At 50.3% G+C, this 25,263-nt stretch overlaps 1 protein-coding gene across 1 annotated transcript in view; it reads right to left on the reverse strand.

Annotated features, from left to right (window-relative positions):
- Positions 1-387: 387 nt before the first annotated feature.
- celsr2 (cadherin, EGF LAG seven-pass G-type receptor 2) overlaps positions 388-25,263 on the reverse strand; it is a 60,358-nt gene continuing 35,482 nt past the window's right edge. Inside the window, exons 6-34 of the mRNA XM_056606246.1 lie at positions 23,076-23,233; positions 22,503-22,666; positions 22,096-22,221; positions 19,932-20,101; positions 18,440-18,619; positions 17,943-18,056; positions 17,313-17,469; positions 16,697-16,838; positions 16,162-16,282; positions 15,286-15,469; positions 14,331-14,432; positions 14,109-14,203; positions 13,676-13,885; positions 12,957-13,140; positions 11,783-12,152; positions 11,133-11,300; positions 10,382-10,505; positions 9,738-9,938; positions 8,788-8,962; positions 8,441-8,553; positions 7,799-7,881; positions 7,243-7,369; positions 6,867-6,977; positions 6,187-6,317; positions 5,750-5,829; positions 5,111-5,275; positions 4,144-4,374; positions 3,451-3,703; positions 388-2,526 (exon numbers count right to left, since the gene is read on the reverse strand). Coding sequence (XP_056462221.1) covers positions 2,520-2,526; positions 3,451-3,703; positions 4,144-4,374; positions 5,111-5,275; positions 5,750-5,829; positions 6,187-6,317; positions 6,867-6,977; positions 7,243-7,369; positions 7,799-7,881; positions 8,441-8,553; positions 8,788-8,962; positions 9,738-9,938; positions 10,382-10,505; positions 11,133-11,300; positions 11,783-12,152; positions 12,957-13,140; positions 13,676-13,885; positions 14,109-14,203; positions 14,331-14,432; positions 15,286-15,469; positions 16,162-16,282; positions 16,697-16,838; positions 17,313-17,469; positions 17,943-18,056; positions 18,440-18,619; positions 19,932-20,101; positions 22,096-22,221; positions 22,503-22,666; positions 23,076-23,233 — 4,446 coding nt within the window. The 3' untranslated portion in view covers positions 388-2,519. The remainder of the gene's footprint in view (positions 2,527-3,450; positions 3,704-4,143; positions 4,375-5,110; positions 5,276-5,749; positions 5,830-6,186; positions 6,318-6,866; positions 6,978-7,242; positions 7,370-7,798; positions 7,882-8,440; positions 8,554-8,787; positions 8,963-9,737; positions 9,939-10,381; positions 10,506-11,132; positions 11,301-11,782; positions 12,153-12,956; positions 13,141-13,675; positions 13,886-14,108; positions 14,204-14,330; positions 14,433-15,285; positions 15,470-16,161; positions 16,283-16,696; positions 16,839-17,312; positions 17,470-17,942; positions 18,057-18,439; positions 18,620-19,931; positions 20,102-22,095; positions 22,222-22,502; positions 22,667-23,075; positions 23,234-25,263) is intronic.

A 25,263-nucleotide genomic window follows, 5' to 3' on the forward strand; every position in this document is an offset into this window, starting at 1 on the left:
GAACACATCTCCGCCCTGAGAGCCTGGCTGAGGAGCAGACCCCCCCCCCCCGACCGTGGAGCCCAGGGGGGCTCTGGAGACCCTGCAGCCCGCCCCCCCCGCTCTGGAGACCCTGCAGGGCTGCCTGGCTATGAATCATTAGTTTCTATACAAGGGTCCTTTACCTTGTCTCAAACACAATCTATCCAATTTCAAAATTTTCTTCAATATTAATCTCAAGGGTTTCCTGAGCACAGCCTGCTGGTCCTATGTACTTTGTAAGGTCAATAATGTCATTCATGGATCTTGGCAAACCAAACGGATGAGGTGGGTTTGAGAGGCGAGCCTTTTGACTTTTGAAAGAGGAGAAAAGAAACACGACAAAAAAAAAACAATCATGGTAGCCACTTCTCTCCGTTTTACTTGAAATCCGGTGAAATCCTTTACAAAGCATTTCCACATAGAAAAATAACAGCCATTTCATAGACACTACCCTGTATCACTAAAGCTTTGACATCACCTACGACAGTTGTTGGTTTTGGAGCAGTTGATTGCTTGGGCGCTATGATGATAGGCAGTTTGTATAGACCAAGTACATAAAAACAATAAAACAAGGAGTAGGTTTAATGTGCCAGTTATTCCTTCTAAATTGCCAACATTATTTGAAAGTCGTTTATTAAATCAACATGAAAAACCTTTTTGATTTTGTGGCCCACTTCTCCATTCGTTGTTTCCCACGCGTCTGTTAAATCAGTGGTGTTTCCTGGGAATATAACAGCTTTGAAATGAAGTACAATTAATTTAAGACACCAAACAGCAATTGTAAAGTGACAATATTGTCACTGTACTTGGCACAGGTGCAACAACAGATGTAGGATCAGATTTACAGTCTGTAGGGAACCAGGTTCACATACACGGTTTGAAAAGGTTATTTGTGATTGATCTAGTGACACCTGCATCAGAGGAGTACTTAGAGATTGAATGGCTGTTAAAATGATATCTACAAAGGTCATACATGTTCAGAAGAGAGAGAAAGTAGCAGAACAGCCTTTTCTTCACAATATAAAAAAACGACAGTGAAATGAATTGTTCCAGTTAGTATACGAGTCCGACTGCGTTACGTAAGCAATTCCTTTTATAGATATGGTGAAACCACGGGGTGGAAACCCTAATTCTTTTTTTTACAGGCAACTCTGTACAGTCACATTGGATTACAGGTGGAATATTACAGCAAGTTTGTAGCAGGTATTTAGATATTTTACAACAAATGCCTAAAAAAAACAAAAACGCCTCATTGCTAGTCTATAAAATACAGTGTTTTAGTCATTGAGGTCATACGACAACGTCTCTCCCGTGGCGAGGAGAGCGACAGCGTCCTATACCGAGAGCGTTTCTCACGTCCATGAAACAAAGGGGTGCCAGCGATTCAAAGAAAAGGTCCTTCCCCGCCTGGCTTGAGGGAATGGCGGCGTGATGCAGCGGCCGCCGTCGTCGGCTCCGCCCACAACCCAGCCTCAGCCACATCCTTGCTCCACCCCCGAGGAGCTGAGCTACCACACAGCGCGTCCTTCGTCAGTGTCAAGTAGCTTATATCGGATATGTTACAGTGTAGACTCTCTGTCAGTCTGTCCATCCGTGCTTCTTTAGTACGCCAACCGTTGATCTAATCCAATGGGTGAGGGAGACGAAGATGATGAAGACGAAGATGATGAAGAGGGGCCTCTGGACGACGATCTGTTGATGACCAGGCACCAGAAAGTGGGGCTGGGGGGGGTCCATGTCCCCCTCTCTTCTGGTAAAGAGGGGGTGTCGGGTCTGTGGACAGACTCTGTCGTCGTTCAGAGATCCTGCGACGACTTCGGTACCCGAGACCTGAACTCCATCGGGAGATGGGCCAATGCGGTCTCCTAGCAACCGCGAGCGGTGACGACACACACTACGGGTCGTCCTTTAACGCAAACTTGTGGTGCTTTTGTGTGTGTGTGTGTGTGTGTGTGTGTGTGTGTGTGTGTGTGTGTCTAATTCCCTGAATAATGAACAATTCTACCAAACCGAATGGCCCCGCCCGAAAAAAGGATGACTTCTTCATTTTGCTCCGTAATCTGCCGAGCGAAACACAAACGTGGGAACAAACTCATACACAATCATTTAAAAAAGTTAATAAAAAACGAATGACCACCAGAGCATCTTGGCAGGCAGTGTAAATTAAAAAGTGCATCGCTTTCAAGTATGTGAACAAAAATAACATAATCTTTTTCGAGGGAAGGCGGGACCGATCGGTGTGCTTTAAGCCTGGGCCAATGAGGTGACTCCTGAGGTTTGGCACACGTACACACACACACACACACACAATCGACACACACGCACACACACACACACACACGAGAAGGGAAGAGATCCTCTGGGATTAAGGAATGTCCAGTGCTCAACCCCTCCATGCTGCCTCTCTCTCCCCTTCTCTCCCTCTCTCTCTCTCTCCCTCCGAGTTCTTCTTCATTGCCATTGGATGGATGGATTCCGTGACGCCGGTGTGTCCGACTCTAGGACCTGTGAAGACACACCCCCTTTCCCGGTCACATGGAGAGGAAACGGAAGCTGCCGGAGGGAACAGTGGTGGCGACGAGGAGCGGGAGACGGACACAAACACACAAACACAACACAAACACAAACACAACACAAACACAAGACAAACCAGGGAACCAAACAAGACAAAACAAACACGTGGAAACAAAACAGAAAAAAAAGAAACAGAAATTGAAATGTTAGTGAGTGAGTGGAAATGGTGGGCGGGGCCACAGTGAGGGTGAGGTCATGACGGGGGGTGGAGCTGACGGCGGGTGTGGAGACAGAGATCCGGATCGAGGAATAGGGATCAGTGTTTCAGTGAACAAAACTAAAGAATAAAAATCTATGGTTTTCAAAAAATGAGAGAGGGAGGCAGAAGAGGTAGATTAGTGATCGACAATAGTGTCTTTGTCATCTTAACTTAACTATAATCATCAAGAATTAGCTCCGAATTGTGATCCATCCTATTCTAATATTGAACTATTTGTTTACAATAGTATATATTGCCATTACATTAATAATTATAACTATTGTTGTCGTTGTCGAATGGGATGGTGGACACTGGCCGGATAAACTAAAATACAACAACAACACCAACGTGTACATGGGACACACAACACATGATGTTGAGGACACACAACGACCACACGGGCGACAGCAGCACCACATCATAACAGACTCAATGGCGTCGATTTCACACAGCATGTCCAAGTGTGTGTATATATATGTGTGTGCGTGTGCATGCAAGTCAGTGTATGTGCGCGTGCGTGTGTGCGCGCATGTGCATGTGTGTGTCTGTGCGCGTGTGCATGTGTGCGTGCGCGTGTGTGCGTGTGCGCGTGTGGGTGTGTGCGTGTGCGTGTGTGCGTGCGTGTGTGTGTCTGTAAGCGTGTGCACGCTACTCACTCTGATCCCGACGAGTCTCCGTCCACCGTCCCGGCCTTGATGGTCATGGCGACCCCGTTGAGGTGGTCCGCGGGGGGGGGCTTGGGGGCCGCGGGTCGGCCCTCGCTGGAGGAGGAGGAGGAGGAGGGGGATGGGGAGCCCCCCGCCCGGCGAGGGGACCCGGGGCCCTGGCCGGCCCCTGACAGCTCGTTGTGGATCCGGTGGAGCCCGTTCCGCTCTGCGATGGGAGACAGCTGCTTCTTCTTCAGAATCCCTGAGGAAGTGGAGAACGAAATCCATATTGATTCTGGTCCCGGTGAACAGTTTAGGATTTTCCTTTGTTAATCCTTTGATTAATCCAATCAATAAACCAAGGAACAAAAGCTTCTAAGAATAGATCTGTTTTACAACAAACGCAGAAAAACAGATAAAATATTTATCGGAGAGAAAGTACCCTCGCATAAAAAGGGGGTGCCTTTACCATGTGGGTTCTACTTCATGTCGGCTACGCCGTCTAGGCTTCGCCCTCATGGGCGTGTCCCGTGCGCCTGCTCGCACACGGGACACGCCCATAAGGGCGAAGCCTAGATCTGTATTCAGTCGTGTCAAGTCCATCTCTGGGATTAAAAAAGCTCGGGCCTGATCCTTCTTAAAGCAGCCATCGGGGGGCTAAAGCAGCCAGCGGGGGGCTAAAGCAGCCAGCGGGGGCTTCACCTTTCTGGGGTGGATGGGCGTGGTGGTGGGGGTGGTGGTTGTGGAGCGGGGTGGAGGCGCCGCCGCCGCCGCCGTCCCTGTCCCCGGGCCTCTCGTCCGATGCCGTTCGGTTGTCCCTGGCGATGGTTGCCGGGTGGGCCGGCCCCTCCGCCAGCAGAAGCTCCGGCCCTCCAGCTCCCTCCCCGGGACGTCCCGCTGAGGCGTCTCCCGGCGGCTGCGTCTTACCGTTGTCTGTGGGGCATTAGTGGTGTCATTGTTGAGTTCAATGGTGACGGGAAACGGGATCGTCGCACATCGTATTAGTGAGTCACTTTGTATATCGTATAGAGTATTTTATTATATTTAATAAAATGTATATTTTATATAATTTTTTAATATTTATAAATAAATAAATATAATTTTTTTAATATTTATAAATAAATATATATCATATATTATAAAATATATATATATATTTTTTATAAAAATATATATTATTGAATATATATAGATTTCATATAATTTCTAGAATATATCATATTCTTTTACATTATACATATTTAAAAATATGCATACATGTTTTACATTTATTCGCAATATGCTACATTTAAACTAGCTTGAAACTTAAAATAACCTTGACTTCAATAATGTTATTAGTTAAATCTCTTCCTATCGCTGATAGTCAAATAAAAAATGCTGGAAAGCCAGTACCGCTCGCCAAGTTGACCAGAGACGTACTATTGACCCTCCCACACCCCCTCCCTCCCAGCCCCCCCAGCCAGCCCAGCTACCCTAGTTCACGTCACACAGCTTGTGACAGATGACAGAATGACGTTAATTCATTTTCTTTCATTCTGAAAGTCGCCCGCCGTGGGTTTCCATTGAGCCTTAAATGTTTTGGCATTTATTTTTTACATTGACGTTTCCATTCTTTATCTTTTCTGTTTAATCTTAAACAAAGGGTTGGTGAGTGGGTGTGGTCTCCTACCGTGGAGGTGTGGTCTCTTGGGGCCGTTGGAGGCCAAGTTTTCCCAGCATTCCTCTGGGCGGTAGGGCCCCTCCCCGTCCTCGCTGTCAGAGGAGTGAGTGGAGGCGTAGGAGCCGCTCTGGTCGTCCTCGATGGAAAGGTCGCTGTCTGAATCACTGTCGCCATCTAAACACACACACACACACACACACACACACACACACACACACACACACACACACACACACACACACACACACACACACACACACACACACACACACACACACACACACACAATGTAAATGGTCAATAGTAACTGGACATCATTTATGTAGCGCTCTTTTGTTACCAGTGGCCCCCCAAAGCACTTAACAATATTGCCTAACATTCACCCATTCCTACATCCATTCATTCACCCAATCATTAAATAAAACACAGACGGCGGCGTCAGCCATGCAAGGCGACAGCCAGCTCGTCGGGAGCAGTTAGGGCTAGGTGCCTGGCTCAGGGACACCTCCACACCCTATTCTATCCAACTAGCAACCTTGCAGTTTACCAGCCAACCCGCTCTGCCTGCTGAGCTGCTGCCTGACCAACTCAGCCCTGGTTGGCGTCGCTCAAAACCCCCAGAAAATCAAACCCTGGGCCGGCGCGTACCGTCCTGACGCTCCTTAGTGTCGTGGAAGCCGTGTTCGTTCAGAGCGATGTGCGCCTGGCTGTTGTTGAGTCCGTCGTCCCTGCAACACAAGAAGGCGTGGTCACTACCTTCACCACTTGCCCATCCCCAGATACCTCGCCCCTTGCTGCATTACATCCTGGAATGATCCAACCTGTCAACCTGCCTTGATTTCCACCTTCAGAATTGCTACTACAACAAATAAATGCACAATGCAGAGTCTATACGAACAGTTTAGAAATAAGATTAAATCGAACACTTTGGGCTGTGTGTGTGTGTGTGTGTGTGTGTGTGTGTGTGTGTGTGTGTGTGTGTGTGTGTGTGTGTGTGTGTGTGTGTGTGTGTGTGTGTGTGTGTGTGTGTGTGTGTGTGTGTGTGTGTGTGTGTGTGTGTGTGCGTGCGCTGCCCGGCTGCTTACCGGAGGACGAAGGGCACGTAGCTCTGCTGGCTCTTCCCGCTCTGCATGGTGCCGTTGAGCGACACGCTGGAGTCCCCGAACGGGAGGTGGTACAGCCGGCCGTCCATGTAGCCCCCGCTGCACTTGTACGTCTGGAGGAGGGGGGGGGGGGAAGGACCGGGGAGGGCCACGAGACACAGGGTTAATAGTTTGTTGTGACCCCTGAAGAGGTTTAAGTATGCCTGATATTAATTATGTTTTATGGTGTGAAGTGACTGAGTATTTAGAAAAAATACATATGTAAATGTCTTTGTGTTTATGTATATGTTTTTTACTATGATGCAAAGCAGGTTGAAATGGCAGTTGGTGTCTGTGTTCCTAACTTCCTGCTTAGAGTGGCTCACCTAATCTAATCTAATGTGAAGGCTTGTTTGACCAGTCTCGACTAAACACATAAGACCGTTTATATTTCAGCACAGTGAAAATCTATCAAAGGTTAAAAAGTAACAAGGAATGCGTTTTTTGGATTGTGTTGCATTTGCTTGCACACATGGCTGTGTTGCAAGGGAGGTAATCTTTGGAAGGAAATATTTGCTGAATTATGAAAACTGCACTCAAGAAGAATGACTTCAGTCAGCAGAGGTGCTCTGGTGGGTTTCACAAGACAGAGCTCCAATACACACACACACACACACACTCACAGAGGCCTTGGATTTGATCATGTGATCGGGCCGCTTTCGACTGCAGCAGAATTTCATGGCGGACCTCGCCTCTTTGTTGAACACGATGCGGAAGAAGAAGATGAACGGACCCTGGAGAGAGACAGAGACAGAGAAAGAGAGAGCGAGAGAGACAGACAGAGACAGAGAGAGAGAGAGAGTCACACCCAACACCAAATCACACTTCGACAGCAACCAATAAATTAAATTGGACTTTTCCCCTTTTAGCTAGCTAAGTTAGCTAATTAGCTAGCCAAGTTTGTCAATTCAACCAACTGGGCTCAAATGAACTGACAGAGGTAGGATGCTTCTGGAAGCCCTCATGTGGTCCGTAAGACCTGGGTATCAGGGAACTCACCAGCAGACAGTTGAATCCGGCGAACAGGTAGTGGAAGATGATCATGTCACTGTTGACCGAAAGCAGCGCCAGCAGACACGTGACCGTCACCAGGAAGAGTACGCCGCCGGCTGTCCTCAGACCAGAGCTATGTAATCACACACACAATTAAGAACTTTAGTTGAATCTACATTTCAAACACTGTTTTCAAGTTACATGTGACAGCTACAGGCGTTTCTCTTTTAAAATAAGGTTTGGCTTTTACTGAGAAACAAAGACCAGTATAATAATCAATCAACTATGGACGGTTGGTTTGTAAAACTCTGGGTGTAGGGACACCATAAACAGATCGCATGAGAGCAAGAGATCAATAAAACAACTCCTCCACGCCAGCCTGGAGTCAATTCCTTCTCACAACACCTTCCTTTATGTGTAGCTTGAGCTCCTAGCTGCATCTAGTTCATCTTCGAAGAGCGTGCGAGCAACATCATCCCTACCGTTCCCATTACCAAACATGTAAAACAATCCAGTTATATACTGGAGGTTATCATACGGTGATTTGTGTTAGGGCACTCACACAGGGGGCTCCTTCTTGTCGAAGCCGTGTCTTCTCAGGGTGCAGGAGGCCCTGGAGGCCAGAATGTAGAGGAAGACGTTCATCTGAGGACACAACAGCACAGAGTCAGACCCCGCGGGACAGCAGTGTCTGGACCGGAGTGATGGGTAACAGCAGAATGCATTAAGGCATACAGTCGAGACAGCCTTCAACAGGACTGGGAGACTAGGTCAACGTGTGTGGGCAGAGAACAGGGATAGGAATGAAATATAGAAAGAGAGAATATAAGAAAGAAAGAGAGAATATAAGAAAGAAAGAAAGAATATAAGAAAGAAAGAAAGAAAGAAAGAAAGAATATAAGAAAGAATATAAGAAAGAAAGAAAGAAAGAAAGAAAGAAAGAAAGAAAGAAAGAAAGAAAGAAAGAAAGAAAGAAAGATTGAATTTGTAAAATAAGAAAATATAGAGAGATGATGGAAAGTGAATGCATATGTGTGGATTGATTATGTGAGTTTTTTAACACATTTGATCATTTGTTTTACATTTGCGACATAAATGGTAGTTGGCCCTATATGTCAGGGTATATAAACGCTGTCACACAACCAAGGACACCGGAGTGCATAGTGTGCCGAGCGAGGGGGGCTGACGGCGGGCGGGTACGTACCCCCACCACCATGGCTATGGGCCCGGCGAAGCTCCAGATGAGGGTGTCGTACACGGAGAGCCAGCAGTAGTCAGGGTTACCGTAGCCTTCTGGGTCCAGTCCCACTGCCAGGCCTTCAACCCCAGCCAGAAACACACACACACAATAGCGTCAGACACTCTGCCAGTAAACAACAAACCCACCTGGCAGCGCCGATTTATCATCAACTAAAACAGGATGAATGACGTTTTAAAAACACAATCTTGGTTTCTTTCTTTTTTTACATTTAATTTTATTTTTAATTTACGTTTATACAAGACATACATTGTACATTTGAATCCTCCCGTCGCCATGACGACGTGTCTGACCTGTGATGAAGGCGGGCACTCCCCAGCCAATCAGGTAGTAGAAGCGCATGGGGCCGTAGTTGATGTCGCGCAGCTCGCTGAGCATGCGGTAGGCGTGCAGGCCCTCCAGGAAGAGCCAGGAGAAGGTGCACAGGTAGAAGAAGTGCAGCAGGATGGCGATGCCCGTGCAGGTGAACTGGAGGAAGAGGGGAACGCACTTAGGGGTCGGGGTATCGTCGGTCACCAAAACTAAAGAGTTTACGAAAACTAGATGGGAGGATACAAGATACGCTGAAATATAGACAGAAAATGAGGCTTTATGATATACAATACGGAGAATGTTTGTTTACAGAACTAACTCAAATAAACTAGAATTATAAAGAAAATAGCTTTAGTTTTCGTCTTGGTACAATGTTCTTCTTTTTCATCTGTCTCAATTGAATACTTCTGACACAATCCTTTTTCTGCTATGAAACCGTGAATGAAAACTAAACTAAAATTGAAATCCAAAAATCCAAAACAAAATCAAAACAAAAAAGTAACTAATGAAATTAATGAAATTCAGAACCTCGAATGTGACCTTGCTTAGTAGTCATGGAAGGAAGACATTAATAAGGGATAAGCTCTACAGTGTTCTCAGTCTCGGACAAAAGCATTGCTAAATTTACTTTTTATGTCAACGTAAGGCAAATGTTTCCATCTATACGGTACCACTTACCAAGTAATTACAGATCTTATCGGAAAATAATAAGTAGGACGATAATTATATTTCCCTTGAACGACCTGTACTCTCACTTTAATCGATCGGTTAAACTGCTTCCATTTCCTTAATAGCGATGTTCCCGTCCACATCCGATCGATCGGCCATGGGAGCACGATAAACACAGAGTGGGCGAACGGGCGAGGTACCACAGACAAGGGAGGAGCCAGGAGGAGGAAGAGGAGGAGGAGGAAGAGGGCCGATGGATTACCGGGTTGTCTGCCTGGTTGATGCCCAGGATGAAGATGAGCTCGGAGAGGAAGAGGGCGACGGCTCCGTTGTTGATGATGCTGGTGCGGTTGCACTGCATGGCCCTCAGGCAGAGGAGGAAGAGGGTGGTGAGGAAGAGGAAGCCCAGGGTCACGCCCACCGTGCTCCACGTCACCAGCTTCAGCGGGAGGATCTCGCCGTTCTGAGAGGGGAACACAAACATGGAGGGTCAGGAGAACACATAGATTGTCCCATTGTTTACAATTCATTCAAATGAGTATATTGGATCCCATTTACATTAAGCAGGGAATTGTCTGTGTGTGGCTTATTTGTTTGTGTGGCTTATTTGCTTATGTGCGTTTGTGAGTTTAGTGAGCTGCTCAAACGTCTTCTTGTTCCCCGAAAAGCAACACCAAGCATGTAGTGCGACGCCAGTTGATTGGGTCCTCCGTATGTGTGCGCGTGCACACAAACACACACACACAAACACACAGACACACACGGGCACACACACACACACACAGACGTGCGTGCGTATGTCACTGTGTGTGTGGGTGTGTGTGTAATGTGTATATATGTGTGCATGTCTATGCATTTGTGCGTGGGTGTGTGTGTGGGTGTGCGTGCGTGTGTGCGTGTCCTCACCTCTCTCCTGGAGATGTCCATGAGCACGGCGAAGCTGGTCATGTGGTAGCACTGACAGCTGATGTGCGTGTTGTTCCTGAACACCACCTCGCAGCCCTTGGCCGACCAGCCTCCGCTCCCAGCCCTGACACAGCCAGGGAGAACGGGACAGCGTTAGAAAGACCTCCACATGCTGGCACACAGGGCAGCCGGTCATGTGGTGGGTGGTCATAACGCGTCAAGGCAACGCTCTCCGTTGACTTTGTATCGGACTGGATGCACAGCCTGGCACAAAGAATCATGGGAAGGCTTGCGCTGATGCAATCGGGCGATGCCCCGTAATGAGGTCGGGCAAGCTTTGGTAAACTTCTAAGAAACCTGGAAGACTAGGGTTTTATTGATTAGAAAACCACCAATTCCATCAGCACCCACATCTTAAACAGCAGCACCAAGAACTTGCAGTGTGTCTGTGTGTTCACTCCCAGAATGGTATGGTTTCAGTGTGTGAATGTGTCTCCTCACAGTATGGTGTGTGTGTGTGTGTGTGTGTGTGTGTGTGTGTGTGTGTGTGTGTGTGTGTGTGTGTGTGTGTGTGTGTGTGTGTGTGTGTGTGTGTGTGTGTGTGTGTCTGTATGTGTGCCCCCTCACAATATGGTGTGTGTGTGTGTGTGTGTGTGTGTGTGTGTGTGTGTGTGTGTGTGTGTGTGTGTGTGTGTGTGTGTGTGTGTGTGTGTGTGTGTGTGTGTGTGTGTGTGTGTGTGTGCCCCCTCACAGTATGGTGTGGTTCCAGAAGACGCAGATGGGCTTGGAGCGCTCCTCGGTGGCGACCAGGCGGAACTGCACCGTGATGGGCTTGTCCAGCGCGTGCTGCAGCAGCTCGTCGTTGTCGTGCACCGTGATGCTCACCACCGGGGTGTTGATGACCGGCCGCTTGGGCACCCTGGGGTGGGGGGGTGGGGGGGAGGGAGGAAGGTTAGAAAGAGATATAGGAAATAAATACTGAGAAAAATAACGACTACATTATTATTATATAGTCTAATAGACCGTCATTCTCGTCTATTTTAATTATAATTGAGCACGGCGATTATAATTGCCGTGCTCCACGGCTTACAATTGTACGATTATAATTGCAAGAAAGGAAGCAATCAAGAAAACCTAAGACATCAAGCAAGCAAGAAAGAAAGACTACAAATCACAGCAAAGAAACAAAGAAATGAAAAGAAGAAACAAACAAACAAAAACCCGGATGAGTCATTCTCTAACTTAATCCAATCACAGCTCAACATGTTTGGTAACTCAAAACTACAGATGAGTTCAGAGGTCAGAGGTCAGAGCAGGTCGTACCGGTGCGAGTGCCCTGTAGACCCTCGGGCCCTACCCTCCACGCCCCTCCCCCGGCTCTCCTCGGGGGGCTGAACCTACCGCAGGCTCCTCTTGTCGGGGTCGTAGCTCTGGGGCAGCAGCGCCGCCAGGCTGTGGAAGATGATGATGCTGGCCACCGCGTCCTGCTGGCCCTCCGCCGGGTGCCTCCTCTTCCTGGACGCCGTGGGCGCCGCCGCCGCCGCCGCCTCGGTGGTGGCGGCGGCGGTGTGGTTCCTGGACGAGGGGGACTCGGGGAAGACCTCCAGCTGCCGGTGGCCGCGCGTCTCCAGGGGCGCGGCGGGCTCGAACACCGTGTCCGGGAGCGTGACGGCCGTCTCTTGGTCGTCGGGCCGCGGCCCGCGGAGCGACTGGTAGCGGGGCAGCTTGGCGCCGGCGAAGTTCATCTTCTTCAGGCGGTCCACGGAGATGACTGGGGGAGGGGGGGGAGAAGGGGGGAGGGAGGGGGGAGAGGTCAGTGGCAGCGGGCATGCAAACACGATGCTGACCTACCCGTCAGCATAATTGATCAACGGGAGTTTTTCTCTAAATGGCAGACAGGCGCCCGAGTGGTTCTGCATGGCTGATGAGCAGCCCTGCCCTGTTGAAGACACACACACACACACACACACACACACACACACACACACACACACACACACACACACACACACACACACACACACACACACACACACACACACACACACACACAGTCGCCCATCCGGTGAATACGAATTCTGCCTGCCTGGGGTAATCAATGTGGGCTTCATACGTCTATAACAAGAGAGTGAACTGAGACGTGTTCCTTCTCAAGGTTCATCCCCTCTGGGGTTAAGGCGAGTGCCTCGCTTTTTGATTAACAAGGTAATAGTGGTTATAGGGTTATAGTGTTGCCCTTTGGGCCTGTGAATCCATTTGACACTTTAACTTGGATTGAGAGCTATGTACATGAAGCGGCCCTGATTGGGTCAACAACCACTCAGTCCATCAAAAAAGGGACTACGTCCGAGGGTAGTAGTTGTGTTGATTGGCTCCACAACCAATCAGGGTCCTTCAAAAGACACACAGCCTCTGAGGGTTGTACTCATGTCAAGTACTAGTTGTGCTAATAGCGGTCATGTTTACATCGTTAGCCGCTGACCCACCCCGCCCATCCAAAGGCGTACTCAGACGTCCCCATGACACATCCAAAAGAGATAAAACCAAAAGGGCAGAGAGTAGCAGCGCGGCCCACCGATGTGCGGCGTGACGATGGTGAAGGGGCTGAGGTAGGTCTTCCTCATGTTCTGCGCCAGCGTGTTGGCGTAGTCCTCGAAGCGCCGCAGCAGTGCCGCCGTGCCGCGCTCCGTGTGCTGGATCAGCTCCCAGTGGGCGCGCGTGTCCGGGGCCAGGATGGCGCTGCCCACGCGCACCAGGTTCTGATTGGACGGGACAGGAAGGGGGAGGGGGTTAGGTTAACGCGGTCGGACGGAGGAGGTGAGTGGAGGCGGTGTCGTGCGGAGGATGGGTTCAGCGTGCGCCCACGCCGCGCCACGGAGACTATTTATAACACAAGTGGGGGGGCTGAGCAGCTGGGTGGTCCGACTCTGACAGCACGGTGGGTGGGAGAACTGGATCGTTTCTCTGTGTTTGAACGTCAATGTTTGCGATGGTAGCTAGGGCTGTAATGGTGCGTTCATAATAATTAATAAGCATAATTAATAATAACCTTCTAATTAATAGAACAATAATGAATTGATCAATAACACATTCAGTCGCAGCTCTCAAGTAGCGTAGCCTCCTTTAAGGGGAAGTGGATGCAGATCACAGATTGACCCAGCAGTGTGGATCTTACTTGTAAACATGAATAATCAGAGTCAAAGATAATAACCGCGTTGATCTCAGCTATGTGGTGAACGCACACCCACACCCAGGAGGGAGAGAGAGAGGTTGTGGGGGGGGGGGGGGGGGTACCTCGGTGAAGTGCACGTCCTTGGTGGCGGTGAGGTTGAAGCCCTGCTGGCGGCTCTCGTGCTGCAGCAGGCCCTGGGTCAGCAGGTAGGCCACGCGCACGTCGCTGCCGTAGTACTTGGTGGTGTGCGCCGTGGCGTTGGCCAGCTGGGCGGCCGTGCGCTTGGCCTGCTCCGAGTCCAGGGCCGAGGCGTTGCGGGACAGCCTCTCCGACTGGAGCAGAGCGAAGGGGGGGGGGCACGGTGAACCGACATCTTCAACACTACTACTACTGATACTACTGCTACTACTACAAAATTAATATAATAATCTATTTATATTCATGCCTGAATGCATCCAATTATTCATGGATTTCTTAACTTAACATTATTTCATGATGGATGTTATATATGTGGTTCCGCTCTCAAACAGCCAGGTGCATTGTGGGAGTACGCACCAGTCCCTTGAGCTTGGAGAAGCTGATGGAGGTGCAGTTGAACAGGTTGGGGGGCAGCCATCCCTTGTGCTCGTCACAGTGGCGAATGGCCGTGCCTGTGGGGCACCGAGGGGAGAGAGACGGTGAAACACAGAGGAACGCGTGAGGGCTGGATGGACAGGGCCTTGAGGCTGACTCACTGCAGGCCCACTAATGGTATGTAGATTGTTCAGCGCTGCTCACCCAGAGATCCCTTGGGACAGGACACAGCCGCGGGGAGGCCGAACTTGGTCCTGGGCCACCAGATCCCAGCCTGGATGGCCTGAGGACAGCTGTCATAGATGACTGGAGAGAGATAGAGACGGCAGGGGAGAGCGGGCAGGAGACAGGGAGAGGGAGAGGGAGAGAGGGAGAGAGGGAGAGACAGAGTGAGAGCGAGAAGGAGGCACAAAGAGAGCGAGGGCAGGAGACACAAAGTGCGAGAGAGAGAGCAAGAGAGAGAAAAAGAGCAAGAGAGCGAGAGAGAGCGAGAGACAGAGAGCCAGAGAGACAGAGAGACAGAGAGAGGGAGAAGGAAACAGTGAGACAGAGCAAGAGAGACAGAGAACATGATGATTCATTGGTGAGTCAGAACGAGACCTGCTTGTCTAACGTGGGGGACACTGACCTCATGTTCTCTGTGAGTTATATTTTATGTCCATTACCTCAGGCGCATTCTCAGTACCAAAGCACAACATGATATCTTGACTTCCATACCTCGACCGAGCCAGGTTATGTTTATAGCCAGAGACTGGAGTTATGTGTACAATTATGGGTTTTCGAGTAACAAGCTCTGTGTGTCTGTGTGTGTATGTATGTATGTATGTATGTATGTATGTATGTATGTATGTATGTATGTATGTATGTATGTATGTATGTATGTATGTATGTATGTATGTATGTATGTGTATGTGTGTCCGTATGTGTCTCTGTGTGTGTATGTCCGTCTGTGTGTGTGTGTGCGTCTGTCTGTGTGTCTGTGTGTCTGTGTGTCTGTCTGTGTGTCTGTGTGTCTGTGTGTCTGTCTGTGTGTCTGCCTGTGTGTGTGTGTGTCTGTGTGTCTGTGTGTCTGCCTGTGTGTGTGTGTGTGTGTGTGTGTGTGTGTCTGTGTGTCTGCCTGTGTGTGTGTGTGTGTGTGTGTGTGTGTGCGTCTGTTTACCCTCGCAGCCGTTGGGCGACACCTCGGCGAAGGGGTTGTCACACCGGTCACACTGGCGCCCGATGACGCCGGGCTTGCACTGGCACTGGCCGTTCTCCCGGTCGCACGCCCGGGAGAAGGAGCCAATGGGGTAGCAGTCGCACAGCAGGCACGACTCACTGCCCTCGGGCCGGTAGTGGTTGTCCTGGAGACGGGGCACAGACCGAGGGCGAGGGCCGTTTCACACACCGCTGGAACTTTCTGGGTAGCATCATCTGAACTAGCATATTGTTTTTATAGTATATACTGCATGATGTTATCGTTGTCCTTATTTTATTGTAATACTTGTCCTGTGCTTTTGGTTGTTGACATTCACATTACTCACCTGGAATTAATAAAAGGCACATCTTAACTCTTAACTCAAATCATAAGCTAGTGGGGTGTGTGTGGATGAGGGCTGGTTTAAGCAGCCTCACCTGGCCCGAGTCAGACTAGATTAGACTCTGGCTGAGGCTGTACAGCTGTTGTGCATTGAGGAGACAATATGCACAGGTTAAACCAGCCATCCACCCCCACCCCCACACACACACACACACACACACACACACACACACACACACGTTAAAGCTGGGCTTTGGGGATAAGCAATCCCAATCCTAGTGCTGAATCACAGCCCGACACAATTATACACATTCTTCGGGGCCTTGAATAAAGACACTAACATTTCCCAGCATCCTGGGAACTCCGACAGGAAGACCTGGCCCTCGGCCAAACCAGAGAAAAGTCTGAGGCCTGCTTTGGACGCTCTTCCCTTCTAATTGGCTGATGCCCCCCCCCCCCCCCCGAGTGGTCATTGGTGATTGGACGGCGTCCCAGATCGCCCATGAGAGGCGGTACCTTGCAACGGCACTCCCCGCTGGTTTTGTTGCAGTCCGAGTCGAAGCCCTTGTCCGTCAGACAGCTACAGGGGCCGCACGTCTTGTGGCCCCACCAGCCACGGGGACACGGTAGGTCGGTCCTGCTCACACAGGGAACGCACCGTCAGCTTTGGGGGTTGCATTGAACACTGTTTTAAATTCAATAAGTTGCGATAACGTGAACCAACGCCTCACGGGGGCATCGTCAGTCAACTGTGGCAGGGTGTAGGGGGTGGGGGGGGGGGGTATAGTGCAGACGTCAGCTAAAAGGCACCGGGTTCGATTCCCAGTGGCTCTGCATTGTAATAACTGCATGCATCCCGGCCAAACCCGACCGGTTCCTTAATGACATGCGTCTGAAGCCACTGTGAATGGCCCGGGATTAACACGGGTGAATAGAACAGGAGCGCACCAACGGTCTGGAACACGACCACAACAACAACAACAACCAGGGGAACACAAAGGGCGCTCCGGGAGGCACGGCGTGAAGGGGCACGAGGAATGCTGCACTCAACTTCTTCTCACAGTACTCTCCGAAGTAATGACTGGGGCAGTCGCAGGAGTAGCCCCGGGACGAGCCGGGCTTCCGGGCGCAGGACGACTCGTGTTCACAAGGGTTCAGCGCACACGCTTCGGTACAGGCGCTGCCATAGTAACCTGCGAGGGAGAGAGAGGGGGAGAGAGGGAGAGAGAGAGAGCAAGAGAGAGAGAGAGAGGAAAACAGGGTCAATGACGCGACATGTTATTCCCTGTCTGGTGTCAGCAGGGGGCCAGCGGCGGTAAACATGATGGGTCTGCAGTACGGTCTTGGGGGCGAACCTTCTGACGCGAGTCACACCTCGGTTAGGCTCAATGGGAGACAATCTGAACTGTACTTTGTTTATTCATTATTGAGAATTGTTATTATTAATAAACAAGGGGATATTTGTTCAGTAAGTAGAACCATAGATTGCACAAAATAAAAAAAATATTGTTTAGCACATTCAACCTTAATGTGTTTTACAAAACTCTAATTTTGAGTAGGAATACCCCCGGTAATGTACGGATTAGAACACGCATCGTGAACCCTGACGCGTCCTATGAGCTGCTGCTGGTACTGGGATGAGTGGGCAGAGTGGGCCGTGAACCCACCGGGGCTGCAGGTGCAGGAGTAGCTGTCCCAGTCATCGCTGCAGTAGCTGTGGGCGGGGCACGGGCTGGAGCCACAGGGGTCGGGCACGCTGCAGCCCTGCTCCACCTTCAGCTTCCTGGCCTGGGCCAGACGCAGACCCTCCCCTACCCTCAGACCCTGGAGGGGGTGGGGGGGGGGAGAGGGAGGGGGAGAGAGAGAGAGAGAGAGAGAGAGAGAGGAAAGAGAGAGAGAGAGAGAGGAAAGAGAGAGAGAGAAAAGAGAGAGAAAAGAGAGAGTGGAAAGAGAGAGAGAGAGAGAGGAAAGAGAGAGGAAAGAGAGAGGAAAGAGAGAGAGAGAGAGAGGAAAGAGAGAGAGAGAGAGAGGAAAGAGAGAGAGAGAGAGAGAGAGAGAGAGAGAGAGAGAGAGAGAGAGAGAGAGAGAGAGAGAGAGAGAGAGAGAGAGAGAGAGAGAGAGAGAGAGAGAGAGAGCGACAGTGTCGGAGACGGAAAGAGAGAGAGAGAGAGAGAGAGAGAGAGAGAGAGAGAGAGAGAGAGAGACAGAAATTTAGACTCAGTCAGACCTGACCACAACCAGAGGAGGCATCACAGTGCAGAAGGCGTGCATCACGGTGTCAAGGCAGCGGTGCTCACCTGGAGGCAGCCGCGGTAGCCGTGCTGCACCGTCCCGTCCGCCTGCAGCAGCCCGCCCACGGTCACCGCCTTCAGCTTGGACCCCCGCAGACCCCCGTCCACCTCCATGCTGGCCTGGAGACGGGACCACAGGTTACATCACACACACACACATACTTTTTTTGTCGAAGTAAACAACCGTACACAAATGTAACAACTTCAGCGACTCTCATACAAAAATAAAGAGAATAAAGTGAATACATTCTCAACTTCTTCCTATCCCTTTTGAACATGAACTGTAGTATTTGAGTTATGCACTTGTTGCTAAGGATCCTGGGGACCCCATTTGTTTGATTTTCATTTATTTCTTGCATTTTCTTGCTCATTATTTTATTATTATATGTCCCAAAACATTTCCATCTTAAGCCGGACATCCAACCAAACAGCCACGGCGGTTGGACCACCCGGTAGTGTCCCGTCCCGTCCACCAGGGGAGGGGGTTCTGCAGCAGCACCCACCAGGTAGAGGCCGTGGTCCAGGGACAGCACCGCCCGGTGGTGGCTGGGGGTCCCGGGGGAGCTGCTGAAGTCCAGCTGCAGGTGGTGCCAGGCTCCGTCGTTCACCAGCACCTCCTCCACCCGGGACAGGACGGAGTCCTCGCCGTGGTGCAGCCCCATCACCACACTGCCCCCACGCAGCTGCAGAGAGGGGGGGGGAGGAGAGGAGAAGGTTGGTGGTTGTGGTGTCTGGTTGCCATGACAGAACATTCCCGGTACATGAAGTCCTATATTTCGTCTGTTAAAGGTGACATATTATACCACCAGGTGTGAGTGTGATTAGCCGTTACAAGCTGTTTTGAAAATCTGCCGCTTCTGACCTCACAAGTGGGCGTGTCCGCCTAGATGTGTGCTGGATAGATCGGTCTACCAGCCTACCCAGTGGACTGTAGCAAACGTTGTTCATCTATCCGCCATACATCTATGTGGACACTTGTGATGTCAGAAGAGGCAGATTTTCCTAACGGCTTGTAACGGTTAATCACACTCACACCTGGTGGAACAATATGTCACCTTTAAGAACTCCAAAGGGTATTTTAAATCAGTGTGGGGCATGATGGGAATTGTGAAGAAGGCCACGAGTGGTACACAGAAACAAAGCACAAGCCGGAAATGAAATAAGATCACGTGAGAGCGAGAACACACACACACACACAGCCAACAGGTGGAGCCTCAGGCCAAATGTTGGCCGTGGTTTGGCTCAGCGGTGCGTTCAGTTATCCACACCGGGCTCGTGTGAGAGGGACCGGTCTGCTCCAACAACCCACACATACAACATAGATGTATGTCAGCAGAAGATGTGTGTACATTTGTCAGTTTGCAGTTTGTACATTATGCACACGTGCAGAAAGACACTCACACACAAACACACACATGTAATGTTGGCCATACTCTTCGCTGTGGGATTAAATAATGCATAGAGTTGGCCTTGAGCAGAATGAGACCGTATAGGCAGTTCTTAAAGCGTATGTGTGTCTATAGTGTGCGTGTGTGTGTGTGGCTATAGTATGCGTGTGTGTGCGCCTTTAGTATGTGTGTGTGTGCCTATAGTATGTGTGTGTGTGCCTATAGTATGTGTGTGTGTGCCTATAGTATGTGTGTTTGCCTATAGTATGTTTGACTGTGTGTGTGTGTGTGTGTGTGTGTGTGTGTGTGTGTGTGTGTGTGTGTGTGTGTGTGTGTGTGTGTGTGTGTGCCTATCGTATGTTTCTGTGTGTGCATGTCTATAGTATGTGCTTGTGTGTGCGTGTCTATAGTATGTGCTTGTGTGTGCGTGTCTATAGTATGTTTCTGTGCGTGCGTGTCTATAGGATGTTTATGTGTGTGCGTGTCTATAGGATGTGCTTGTGCGTGCGTGTCTATAGGATGTGCGCGTGTGTGCCTATAGGATGTGCGCGTGCGCGTCTATAGGATGTGCGCGTGTGCGTGGAGGCGTGCGTGCGTCCGTGGTCACCTGCAGGGTGAGGTTGTGCTGCTGCCCGGCCGAGAGGTGCAGCAGGGTGGCGCTGGGCTGCCGCGTGCGCAGCATGAACTCCACGTGTGACGGCACCGCCAGCGCCGCCGCCGCCAGGTGACTCCACTGCAACAGGCTGTTGCCTAGGAAACGCTGCGGGTTGGCCATCACTACGACAGGGGAAGGGAAATGGGAGGGCAGAGATGATTAAATACTGGGGGAGAGAGAAAGGGGGTTGGGAGGGAGGGGGGGGAGAGGGAGGTGATGGAGAGAGAGAGGGAGATGGCGGGGGAGTGAGGGAGGAAGAGAGAGGAGTGGAGGGGAGAGAAAAGGATTTGGGAGAGGGAGGGAGATAGGGGGGGAGGGCGAGAGGTGGGTGAGCGAGAGGGTGAAGGGGGGAGAGCGAGAGGAGAGAGAAAAATATGAAAGTGGAGGAGAGAGAGAGGGAGATGGGAGTGAGGAGAAGGGAGGTGGGGGGAGAGACAGGTGGGGAGTGAAAGGGAGGTAGGGGGAGAGAGAGAGAGGGAGCTGGGGGAGAGAGAGAGGTGGGGAAAGAGTGGGATGTAAGGGGGAGACAGAGCGAGAGATATGCATATGGGATACAGCAGCATTGGCGAGATGCAGATTAATTAAGACTGAGTGAGCAATCAGGAGCTGGTTGGTATGCCCCAGCAGGTGTCAGAGACGGAGGCGCCATCCCCGTGCCTTATGCTCACCCCAGCAGCGCGTCACTCATGGCAGCCGGCCAACCCCTCGCTGGCACCCCAAGAGACCAACCATCAAGAGTCTCAAGACACACCAACACAAACTTTGGAGAAACCCCAAAACTTCTCCGGAAAGGTCAGGCTAATTACCAACTGACCCTCCCCTGCCTGACACGATGTTAACGTGTTTTTTCTTCCTCAGCGTTCGGATGTGCATGGGTGGGTAACGGCAGCCGCAGCCGCATATCTCTATACTTGGTATGCAGGCTGAGCCGCCGAACAGACGAGTCAGGAGATAAAAAGGAGCGTGGCTGTGCCCTCGCTGGGGTGTCACCGTGTCTGCGTGTTCGGAGACGCACTTCAGCCCCTATCCACGACGACGGGGGGAGTCTCAGCGGTGCAACACCCCGACATGACGGCGTGTTTACCGCAAAGACCGGGGATGCGATTGTGTCGTGATGCCCACGCGACGGTTGCAGACAGGAAGGACATATTTAGTCCGGGGAAGAACACAAGGGATGGAAATACCGTTGTGAGATCCAGACACGGCAGCTATTTGAAGTTAATTGTGGCAGGCTAGACGCTGGATTAGCATGCAACAGGCTGACGCGTATCAACATTTGTGTTAAACATAAGCGCGTGTCACCAATGCAAACGTGTTTGTTTTTAATCGTCAAATAGACACATCCTCGGTATGGCTGTGATGACTCACTAATGAGAGGTTTGTATATAATATATTCGTGTTATCAAGGCCAATTAAAACTACATTTCACTGGTGATACGAGGTGGAACAATATGTCTTCCTGCTGCGCCACTGCGCAGCCCGTGTCTGCCGTTGTTGACATGTAACTGTTCTTCTAAAGTGGGTCTATTCTACCCTCTCCGTTCGCCTTCGCTGGCTTCCTTCCTCCACATTCCATTTCCCCTTCAACTGAATGTTTCACACACATCCCCTTCAGCTGTCATCTTTGGCTCCCGTCCCTGGAAGTAGCAGTCTCGCTACGCTCATGATATGCCTCATCTTTTAGCCGTCTCTCCTTTATGAAGAAGAGGCACGTGGAGCCGAGTGGCGTCTAGCGCAACGGACACGGCAGAAAATGTAGGATAATAATCATAAGTATGTTTTAATTAGTGTATAATCCCATGAAATTAAGAATCGTTGTGCAAGTGTGCGCTTCTTTATTCTATTCTGATTGTACCACGTTCTAGTCATTGTGAGACAATCATTCTGACAAATTGTCTCACGTTGTATACATAGTTTTTTTATAAATAAAGTAAAAGAATGAATATATATAAAGTATTCCCTACAAGAGAAGGCTAAAAGTACTGGAATCCCGACGTAGAAAAGATTTTAAATGTGTCTCACAGTATTTAAATCCCCCATCAGGCTCCATAAACACAAGGGGTCCTTCCTCCTCATGTTGAGCGACCCGTACGTTGATGTTCCCGTGGCTTCTTACCTCTCTCGCACTTGGGCCCTCCGTACCCCAGGGGGCAGTGGCAGCTGAAAGACCCCCACAGGTTGACGCAGGTGGCTCCGTTCTGACAGGGACTGTTGTTGCAGAAGTGACGCTTGGCCGAGCACCCTAAGGGACCAGGGGGGGGGGGGCAGACTGTTAGCTCAGTGTGGTCTGATTATTCAGACGGGGATAAACTATTCATACCAGGTAATGCTATCATCCTCCCCGCCGCCCGCCCCCCTGCAGTGCAAAGCATAATACAGACGCCTCTCCTGTCTGCGTCAGAAGATCCACCTTCTGCTGACCTTGTAACGGTATGGAGGCCCTTCAGATAACAGGGCTCCTATTATAAATACATGAGTGTTGTGACTGTGCGCGCTCTGAGCCGTAGCGTCCTGGCGGCTCACCGGGTAAGGTGCCGTTGTTGGCGATGAAGCCCGCCATGTCGACGTGGCGCTCGTCGATGCGGAGATCCTTGATGCAGCCCACGAACTGCCGGTTCTGGACGGGGAAGTCTTCGGGCAGCTTGGGAACGCCCCCCAGCAACAGGGGCCCCGTGAGGTCCAGAGACCTGAGGGTGGATACAGGACGGTTAGGTTAGGAACGTTAGCTACGCCTGGGGATACGTGTTCCAGCCGATCAGAAGGAGAGTCCGCCACAATGGGGGGACACACGGTCATGAAAGATTCATCACACAGACGGAAACCTGTGCAATCAGTGGTTCAGTGTTTGCACGCACACCAAGCGAGGAGTAAACCGTCAAATTAAGTTAAGATTCAGAGTGTAGTCGAGTTAACACCCAAGAGAGAGAGGGTGAACTTTACTTCAAAACACGACTCGCACTGCATCTCCTAATGAGGGGATGTTTGGTGAGGAATGGGAAATAATCAGGGGAAAATCACTCGGGTGAAAAGTGTGAAATATAAAAGATATGCAAAACATGTAAACCCTTTTACTTTTTCCCACCACAACTGACTTACTTCTTGGAACCCGATTGGCTGCCCTGGGCGGCACAGGTGTAGTTTCCGATCATGTGACCAAATCTCATGGCCACGGAGGTGTCGCAGTTGTCCACCGTCACCACGACAACCTTTTGGTCGGAGGGTCCCTGGGGAAGGCCGGCCTGGTTAAGGACGGGCTGAGGAGAGACACATGAAGGCCTTAACGATGGTTCAACCCGGCCTGAATCTGTCCCAGTTGGCCATCTCCCTTTGGGCAGCCTTATACCAAGAACACAAACCTAAGCAAAATTATAACAACGTCGAGTACATCGATACACACCAAGTTTATGTGGTGTAAAATGTGGTGTGGTGGTATTTTTTCTGATTACCTGATTAATCATGAACCACCGCTACTGCCCCATCAACACAACAACAACAACATTAACAACTAGTTCATAACAACCGAGCTATCCCAATACATTCTCCAACCACTTGATCAAGTGGGGTTATGTAAAGTGCAAGTGCTTGTGATGTTGAGGAAGTGAAGATGTTCCGGTGCAGGCCTGAGCGATTGTACTTTGAACGGCATTGATCCGAAACAATGGCCGTTAAGGGGCACGATCTATAGACATGGTGTGTGTGAATTATAATGACTCCCTGTATACAGACCCATTTGGTACCCGACCCAATAACCGATGGAAAACACGAAATACAAATGAAGCAAAGTGGGGATAGACACAGTGGTAAGAAGACAACCTCATATGGTGGCATTCAATTGAGGTTAATCAAAGTAATCAACTGTTGAACTGACTGGTTTAAAAATATCTATTTGTGACAAAGAACTATTTTCGGTTTTTGTCAGCCTCTATAAAAATAGGATTAAAAAGACCTAGCAGCAGCAGCGCAGTTGTCTCCCCGTACCACCTCGAATGTGTCATCTTTTCATGTGTTCCCGTCAGAGCGCTGCTGAAACCATTAGCCTGATCACCTCTGAAACGGCAGCAGTGCTCTCACTGAAGCACCACAATGGCATTCCACTGACATCTATATATCACCCTTTAGTTCCTCCCATTCACTGACGCCTCTAAAAAAAACTGAAAACCACAACTGCTTGACCGCACAACAAGGGGCTGACACACAACCAATCAAACACACACACGCACACGCACACACACACACCCACACACAGGCGGAGAGAGAGATAGAGAGACAAAGAGAGAGTGAGAGATAGAGACAGATAAAGAGTGGGAAAGGGAGAAAGTGCACACAACCGAGAGAGAAGATAACGACAGAGACGGCGAGAGACAGATGAGAGAAAAATGGTGAGAGGGAGAACCATAGAGGGAGAGAGAGCCATAGGGAGAAAGGGCACAGCGAGAGCGAAGCACATGGAGAAGCACAGGGAGAGAGAGGGAGAGAGGGAAAGAGGGACAACCATGGGAGAGGGGGAGCTCGTCCTCTTGCAGGACAGTGGTCTTGCCGAACAGCAGATAACTTTCATTGTCTGGGAAATCAATGGCGGTAGCAACAAAAGAAGGAGGGGCTTGTTAGATGGGGGGGGGGGAGGGGACGTAGGGAGGGGTTCGGAATAATGATCACGTCAATAAGAGGTCACGACCCCTTTTGAGGCAGACTGGTTCGGCCGAGGTCACGCAGGGATCACATTAACCCTATAAGTAGAGAGTCACGGTCCGCTGACACCGGAGTAGACCGTCAGGCCTCACCGGGTCTGGGCCGTCCCGGGACACTGCCTGGGGGGTGGGGGGTTGGGGGGGGAGGGGGGGGCGGCTTCTCGGACCACCATGCAGCCCGGGCTCAGAGACGCCACGCATCCTGAGCTCACCGCTCGGAGAACGCACATCCTGCTGTTGTTGTTGTTCCGTCTAATTTAGTTATTTTTTTGTGTTCAAATAAAGAAAATCATCCCCGTGGCTGATTGCACCGTCCCTCAGAAGGATCTTGTTTCTTTGTTTTACCGCATGGCTGTGATAACCCCGCCTGCACGGTTGCACATTGTCGTTGGGGAGTCTTTTAGCAGCCAGATAGGATGCCGTTGTGCTCTATTGTTTGTTCCCTCGTGTTGTTGCAAAAAGGTGTCAACAAATTTGCTGCCAATTTGCTCGGGTGATGAAGCTTGCAGGCCCCGCTGTGTGAAAAGGTTCCTGTTGGAATGGTGGTGCATGAAAGTCTGTGAAAGTCCGCGGACACGCTCTTTTCCACGGTCCCT

This window comes from Gadus chalcogrammus, chromosome 13 (assembly GCF_026213295.1).
Source record: "Gadus chalcogrammus isolate NIFS_2021 chromosome 13, NIFS_Gcha_1.0, whole genome shotgun sequence".
NCBI classification, from domain to species: domain Eukaryota; kingdom Metazoa; phylum Chordata; class Actinopteri; order Gadiformes; family Gadidae; genus Gadus; species Gadus chalcogrammus.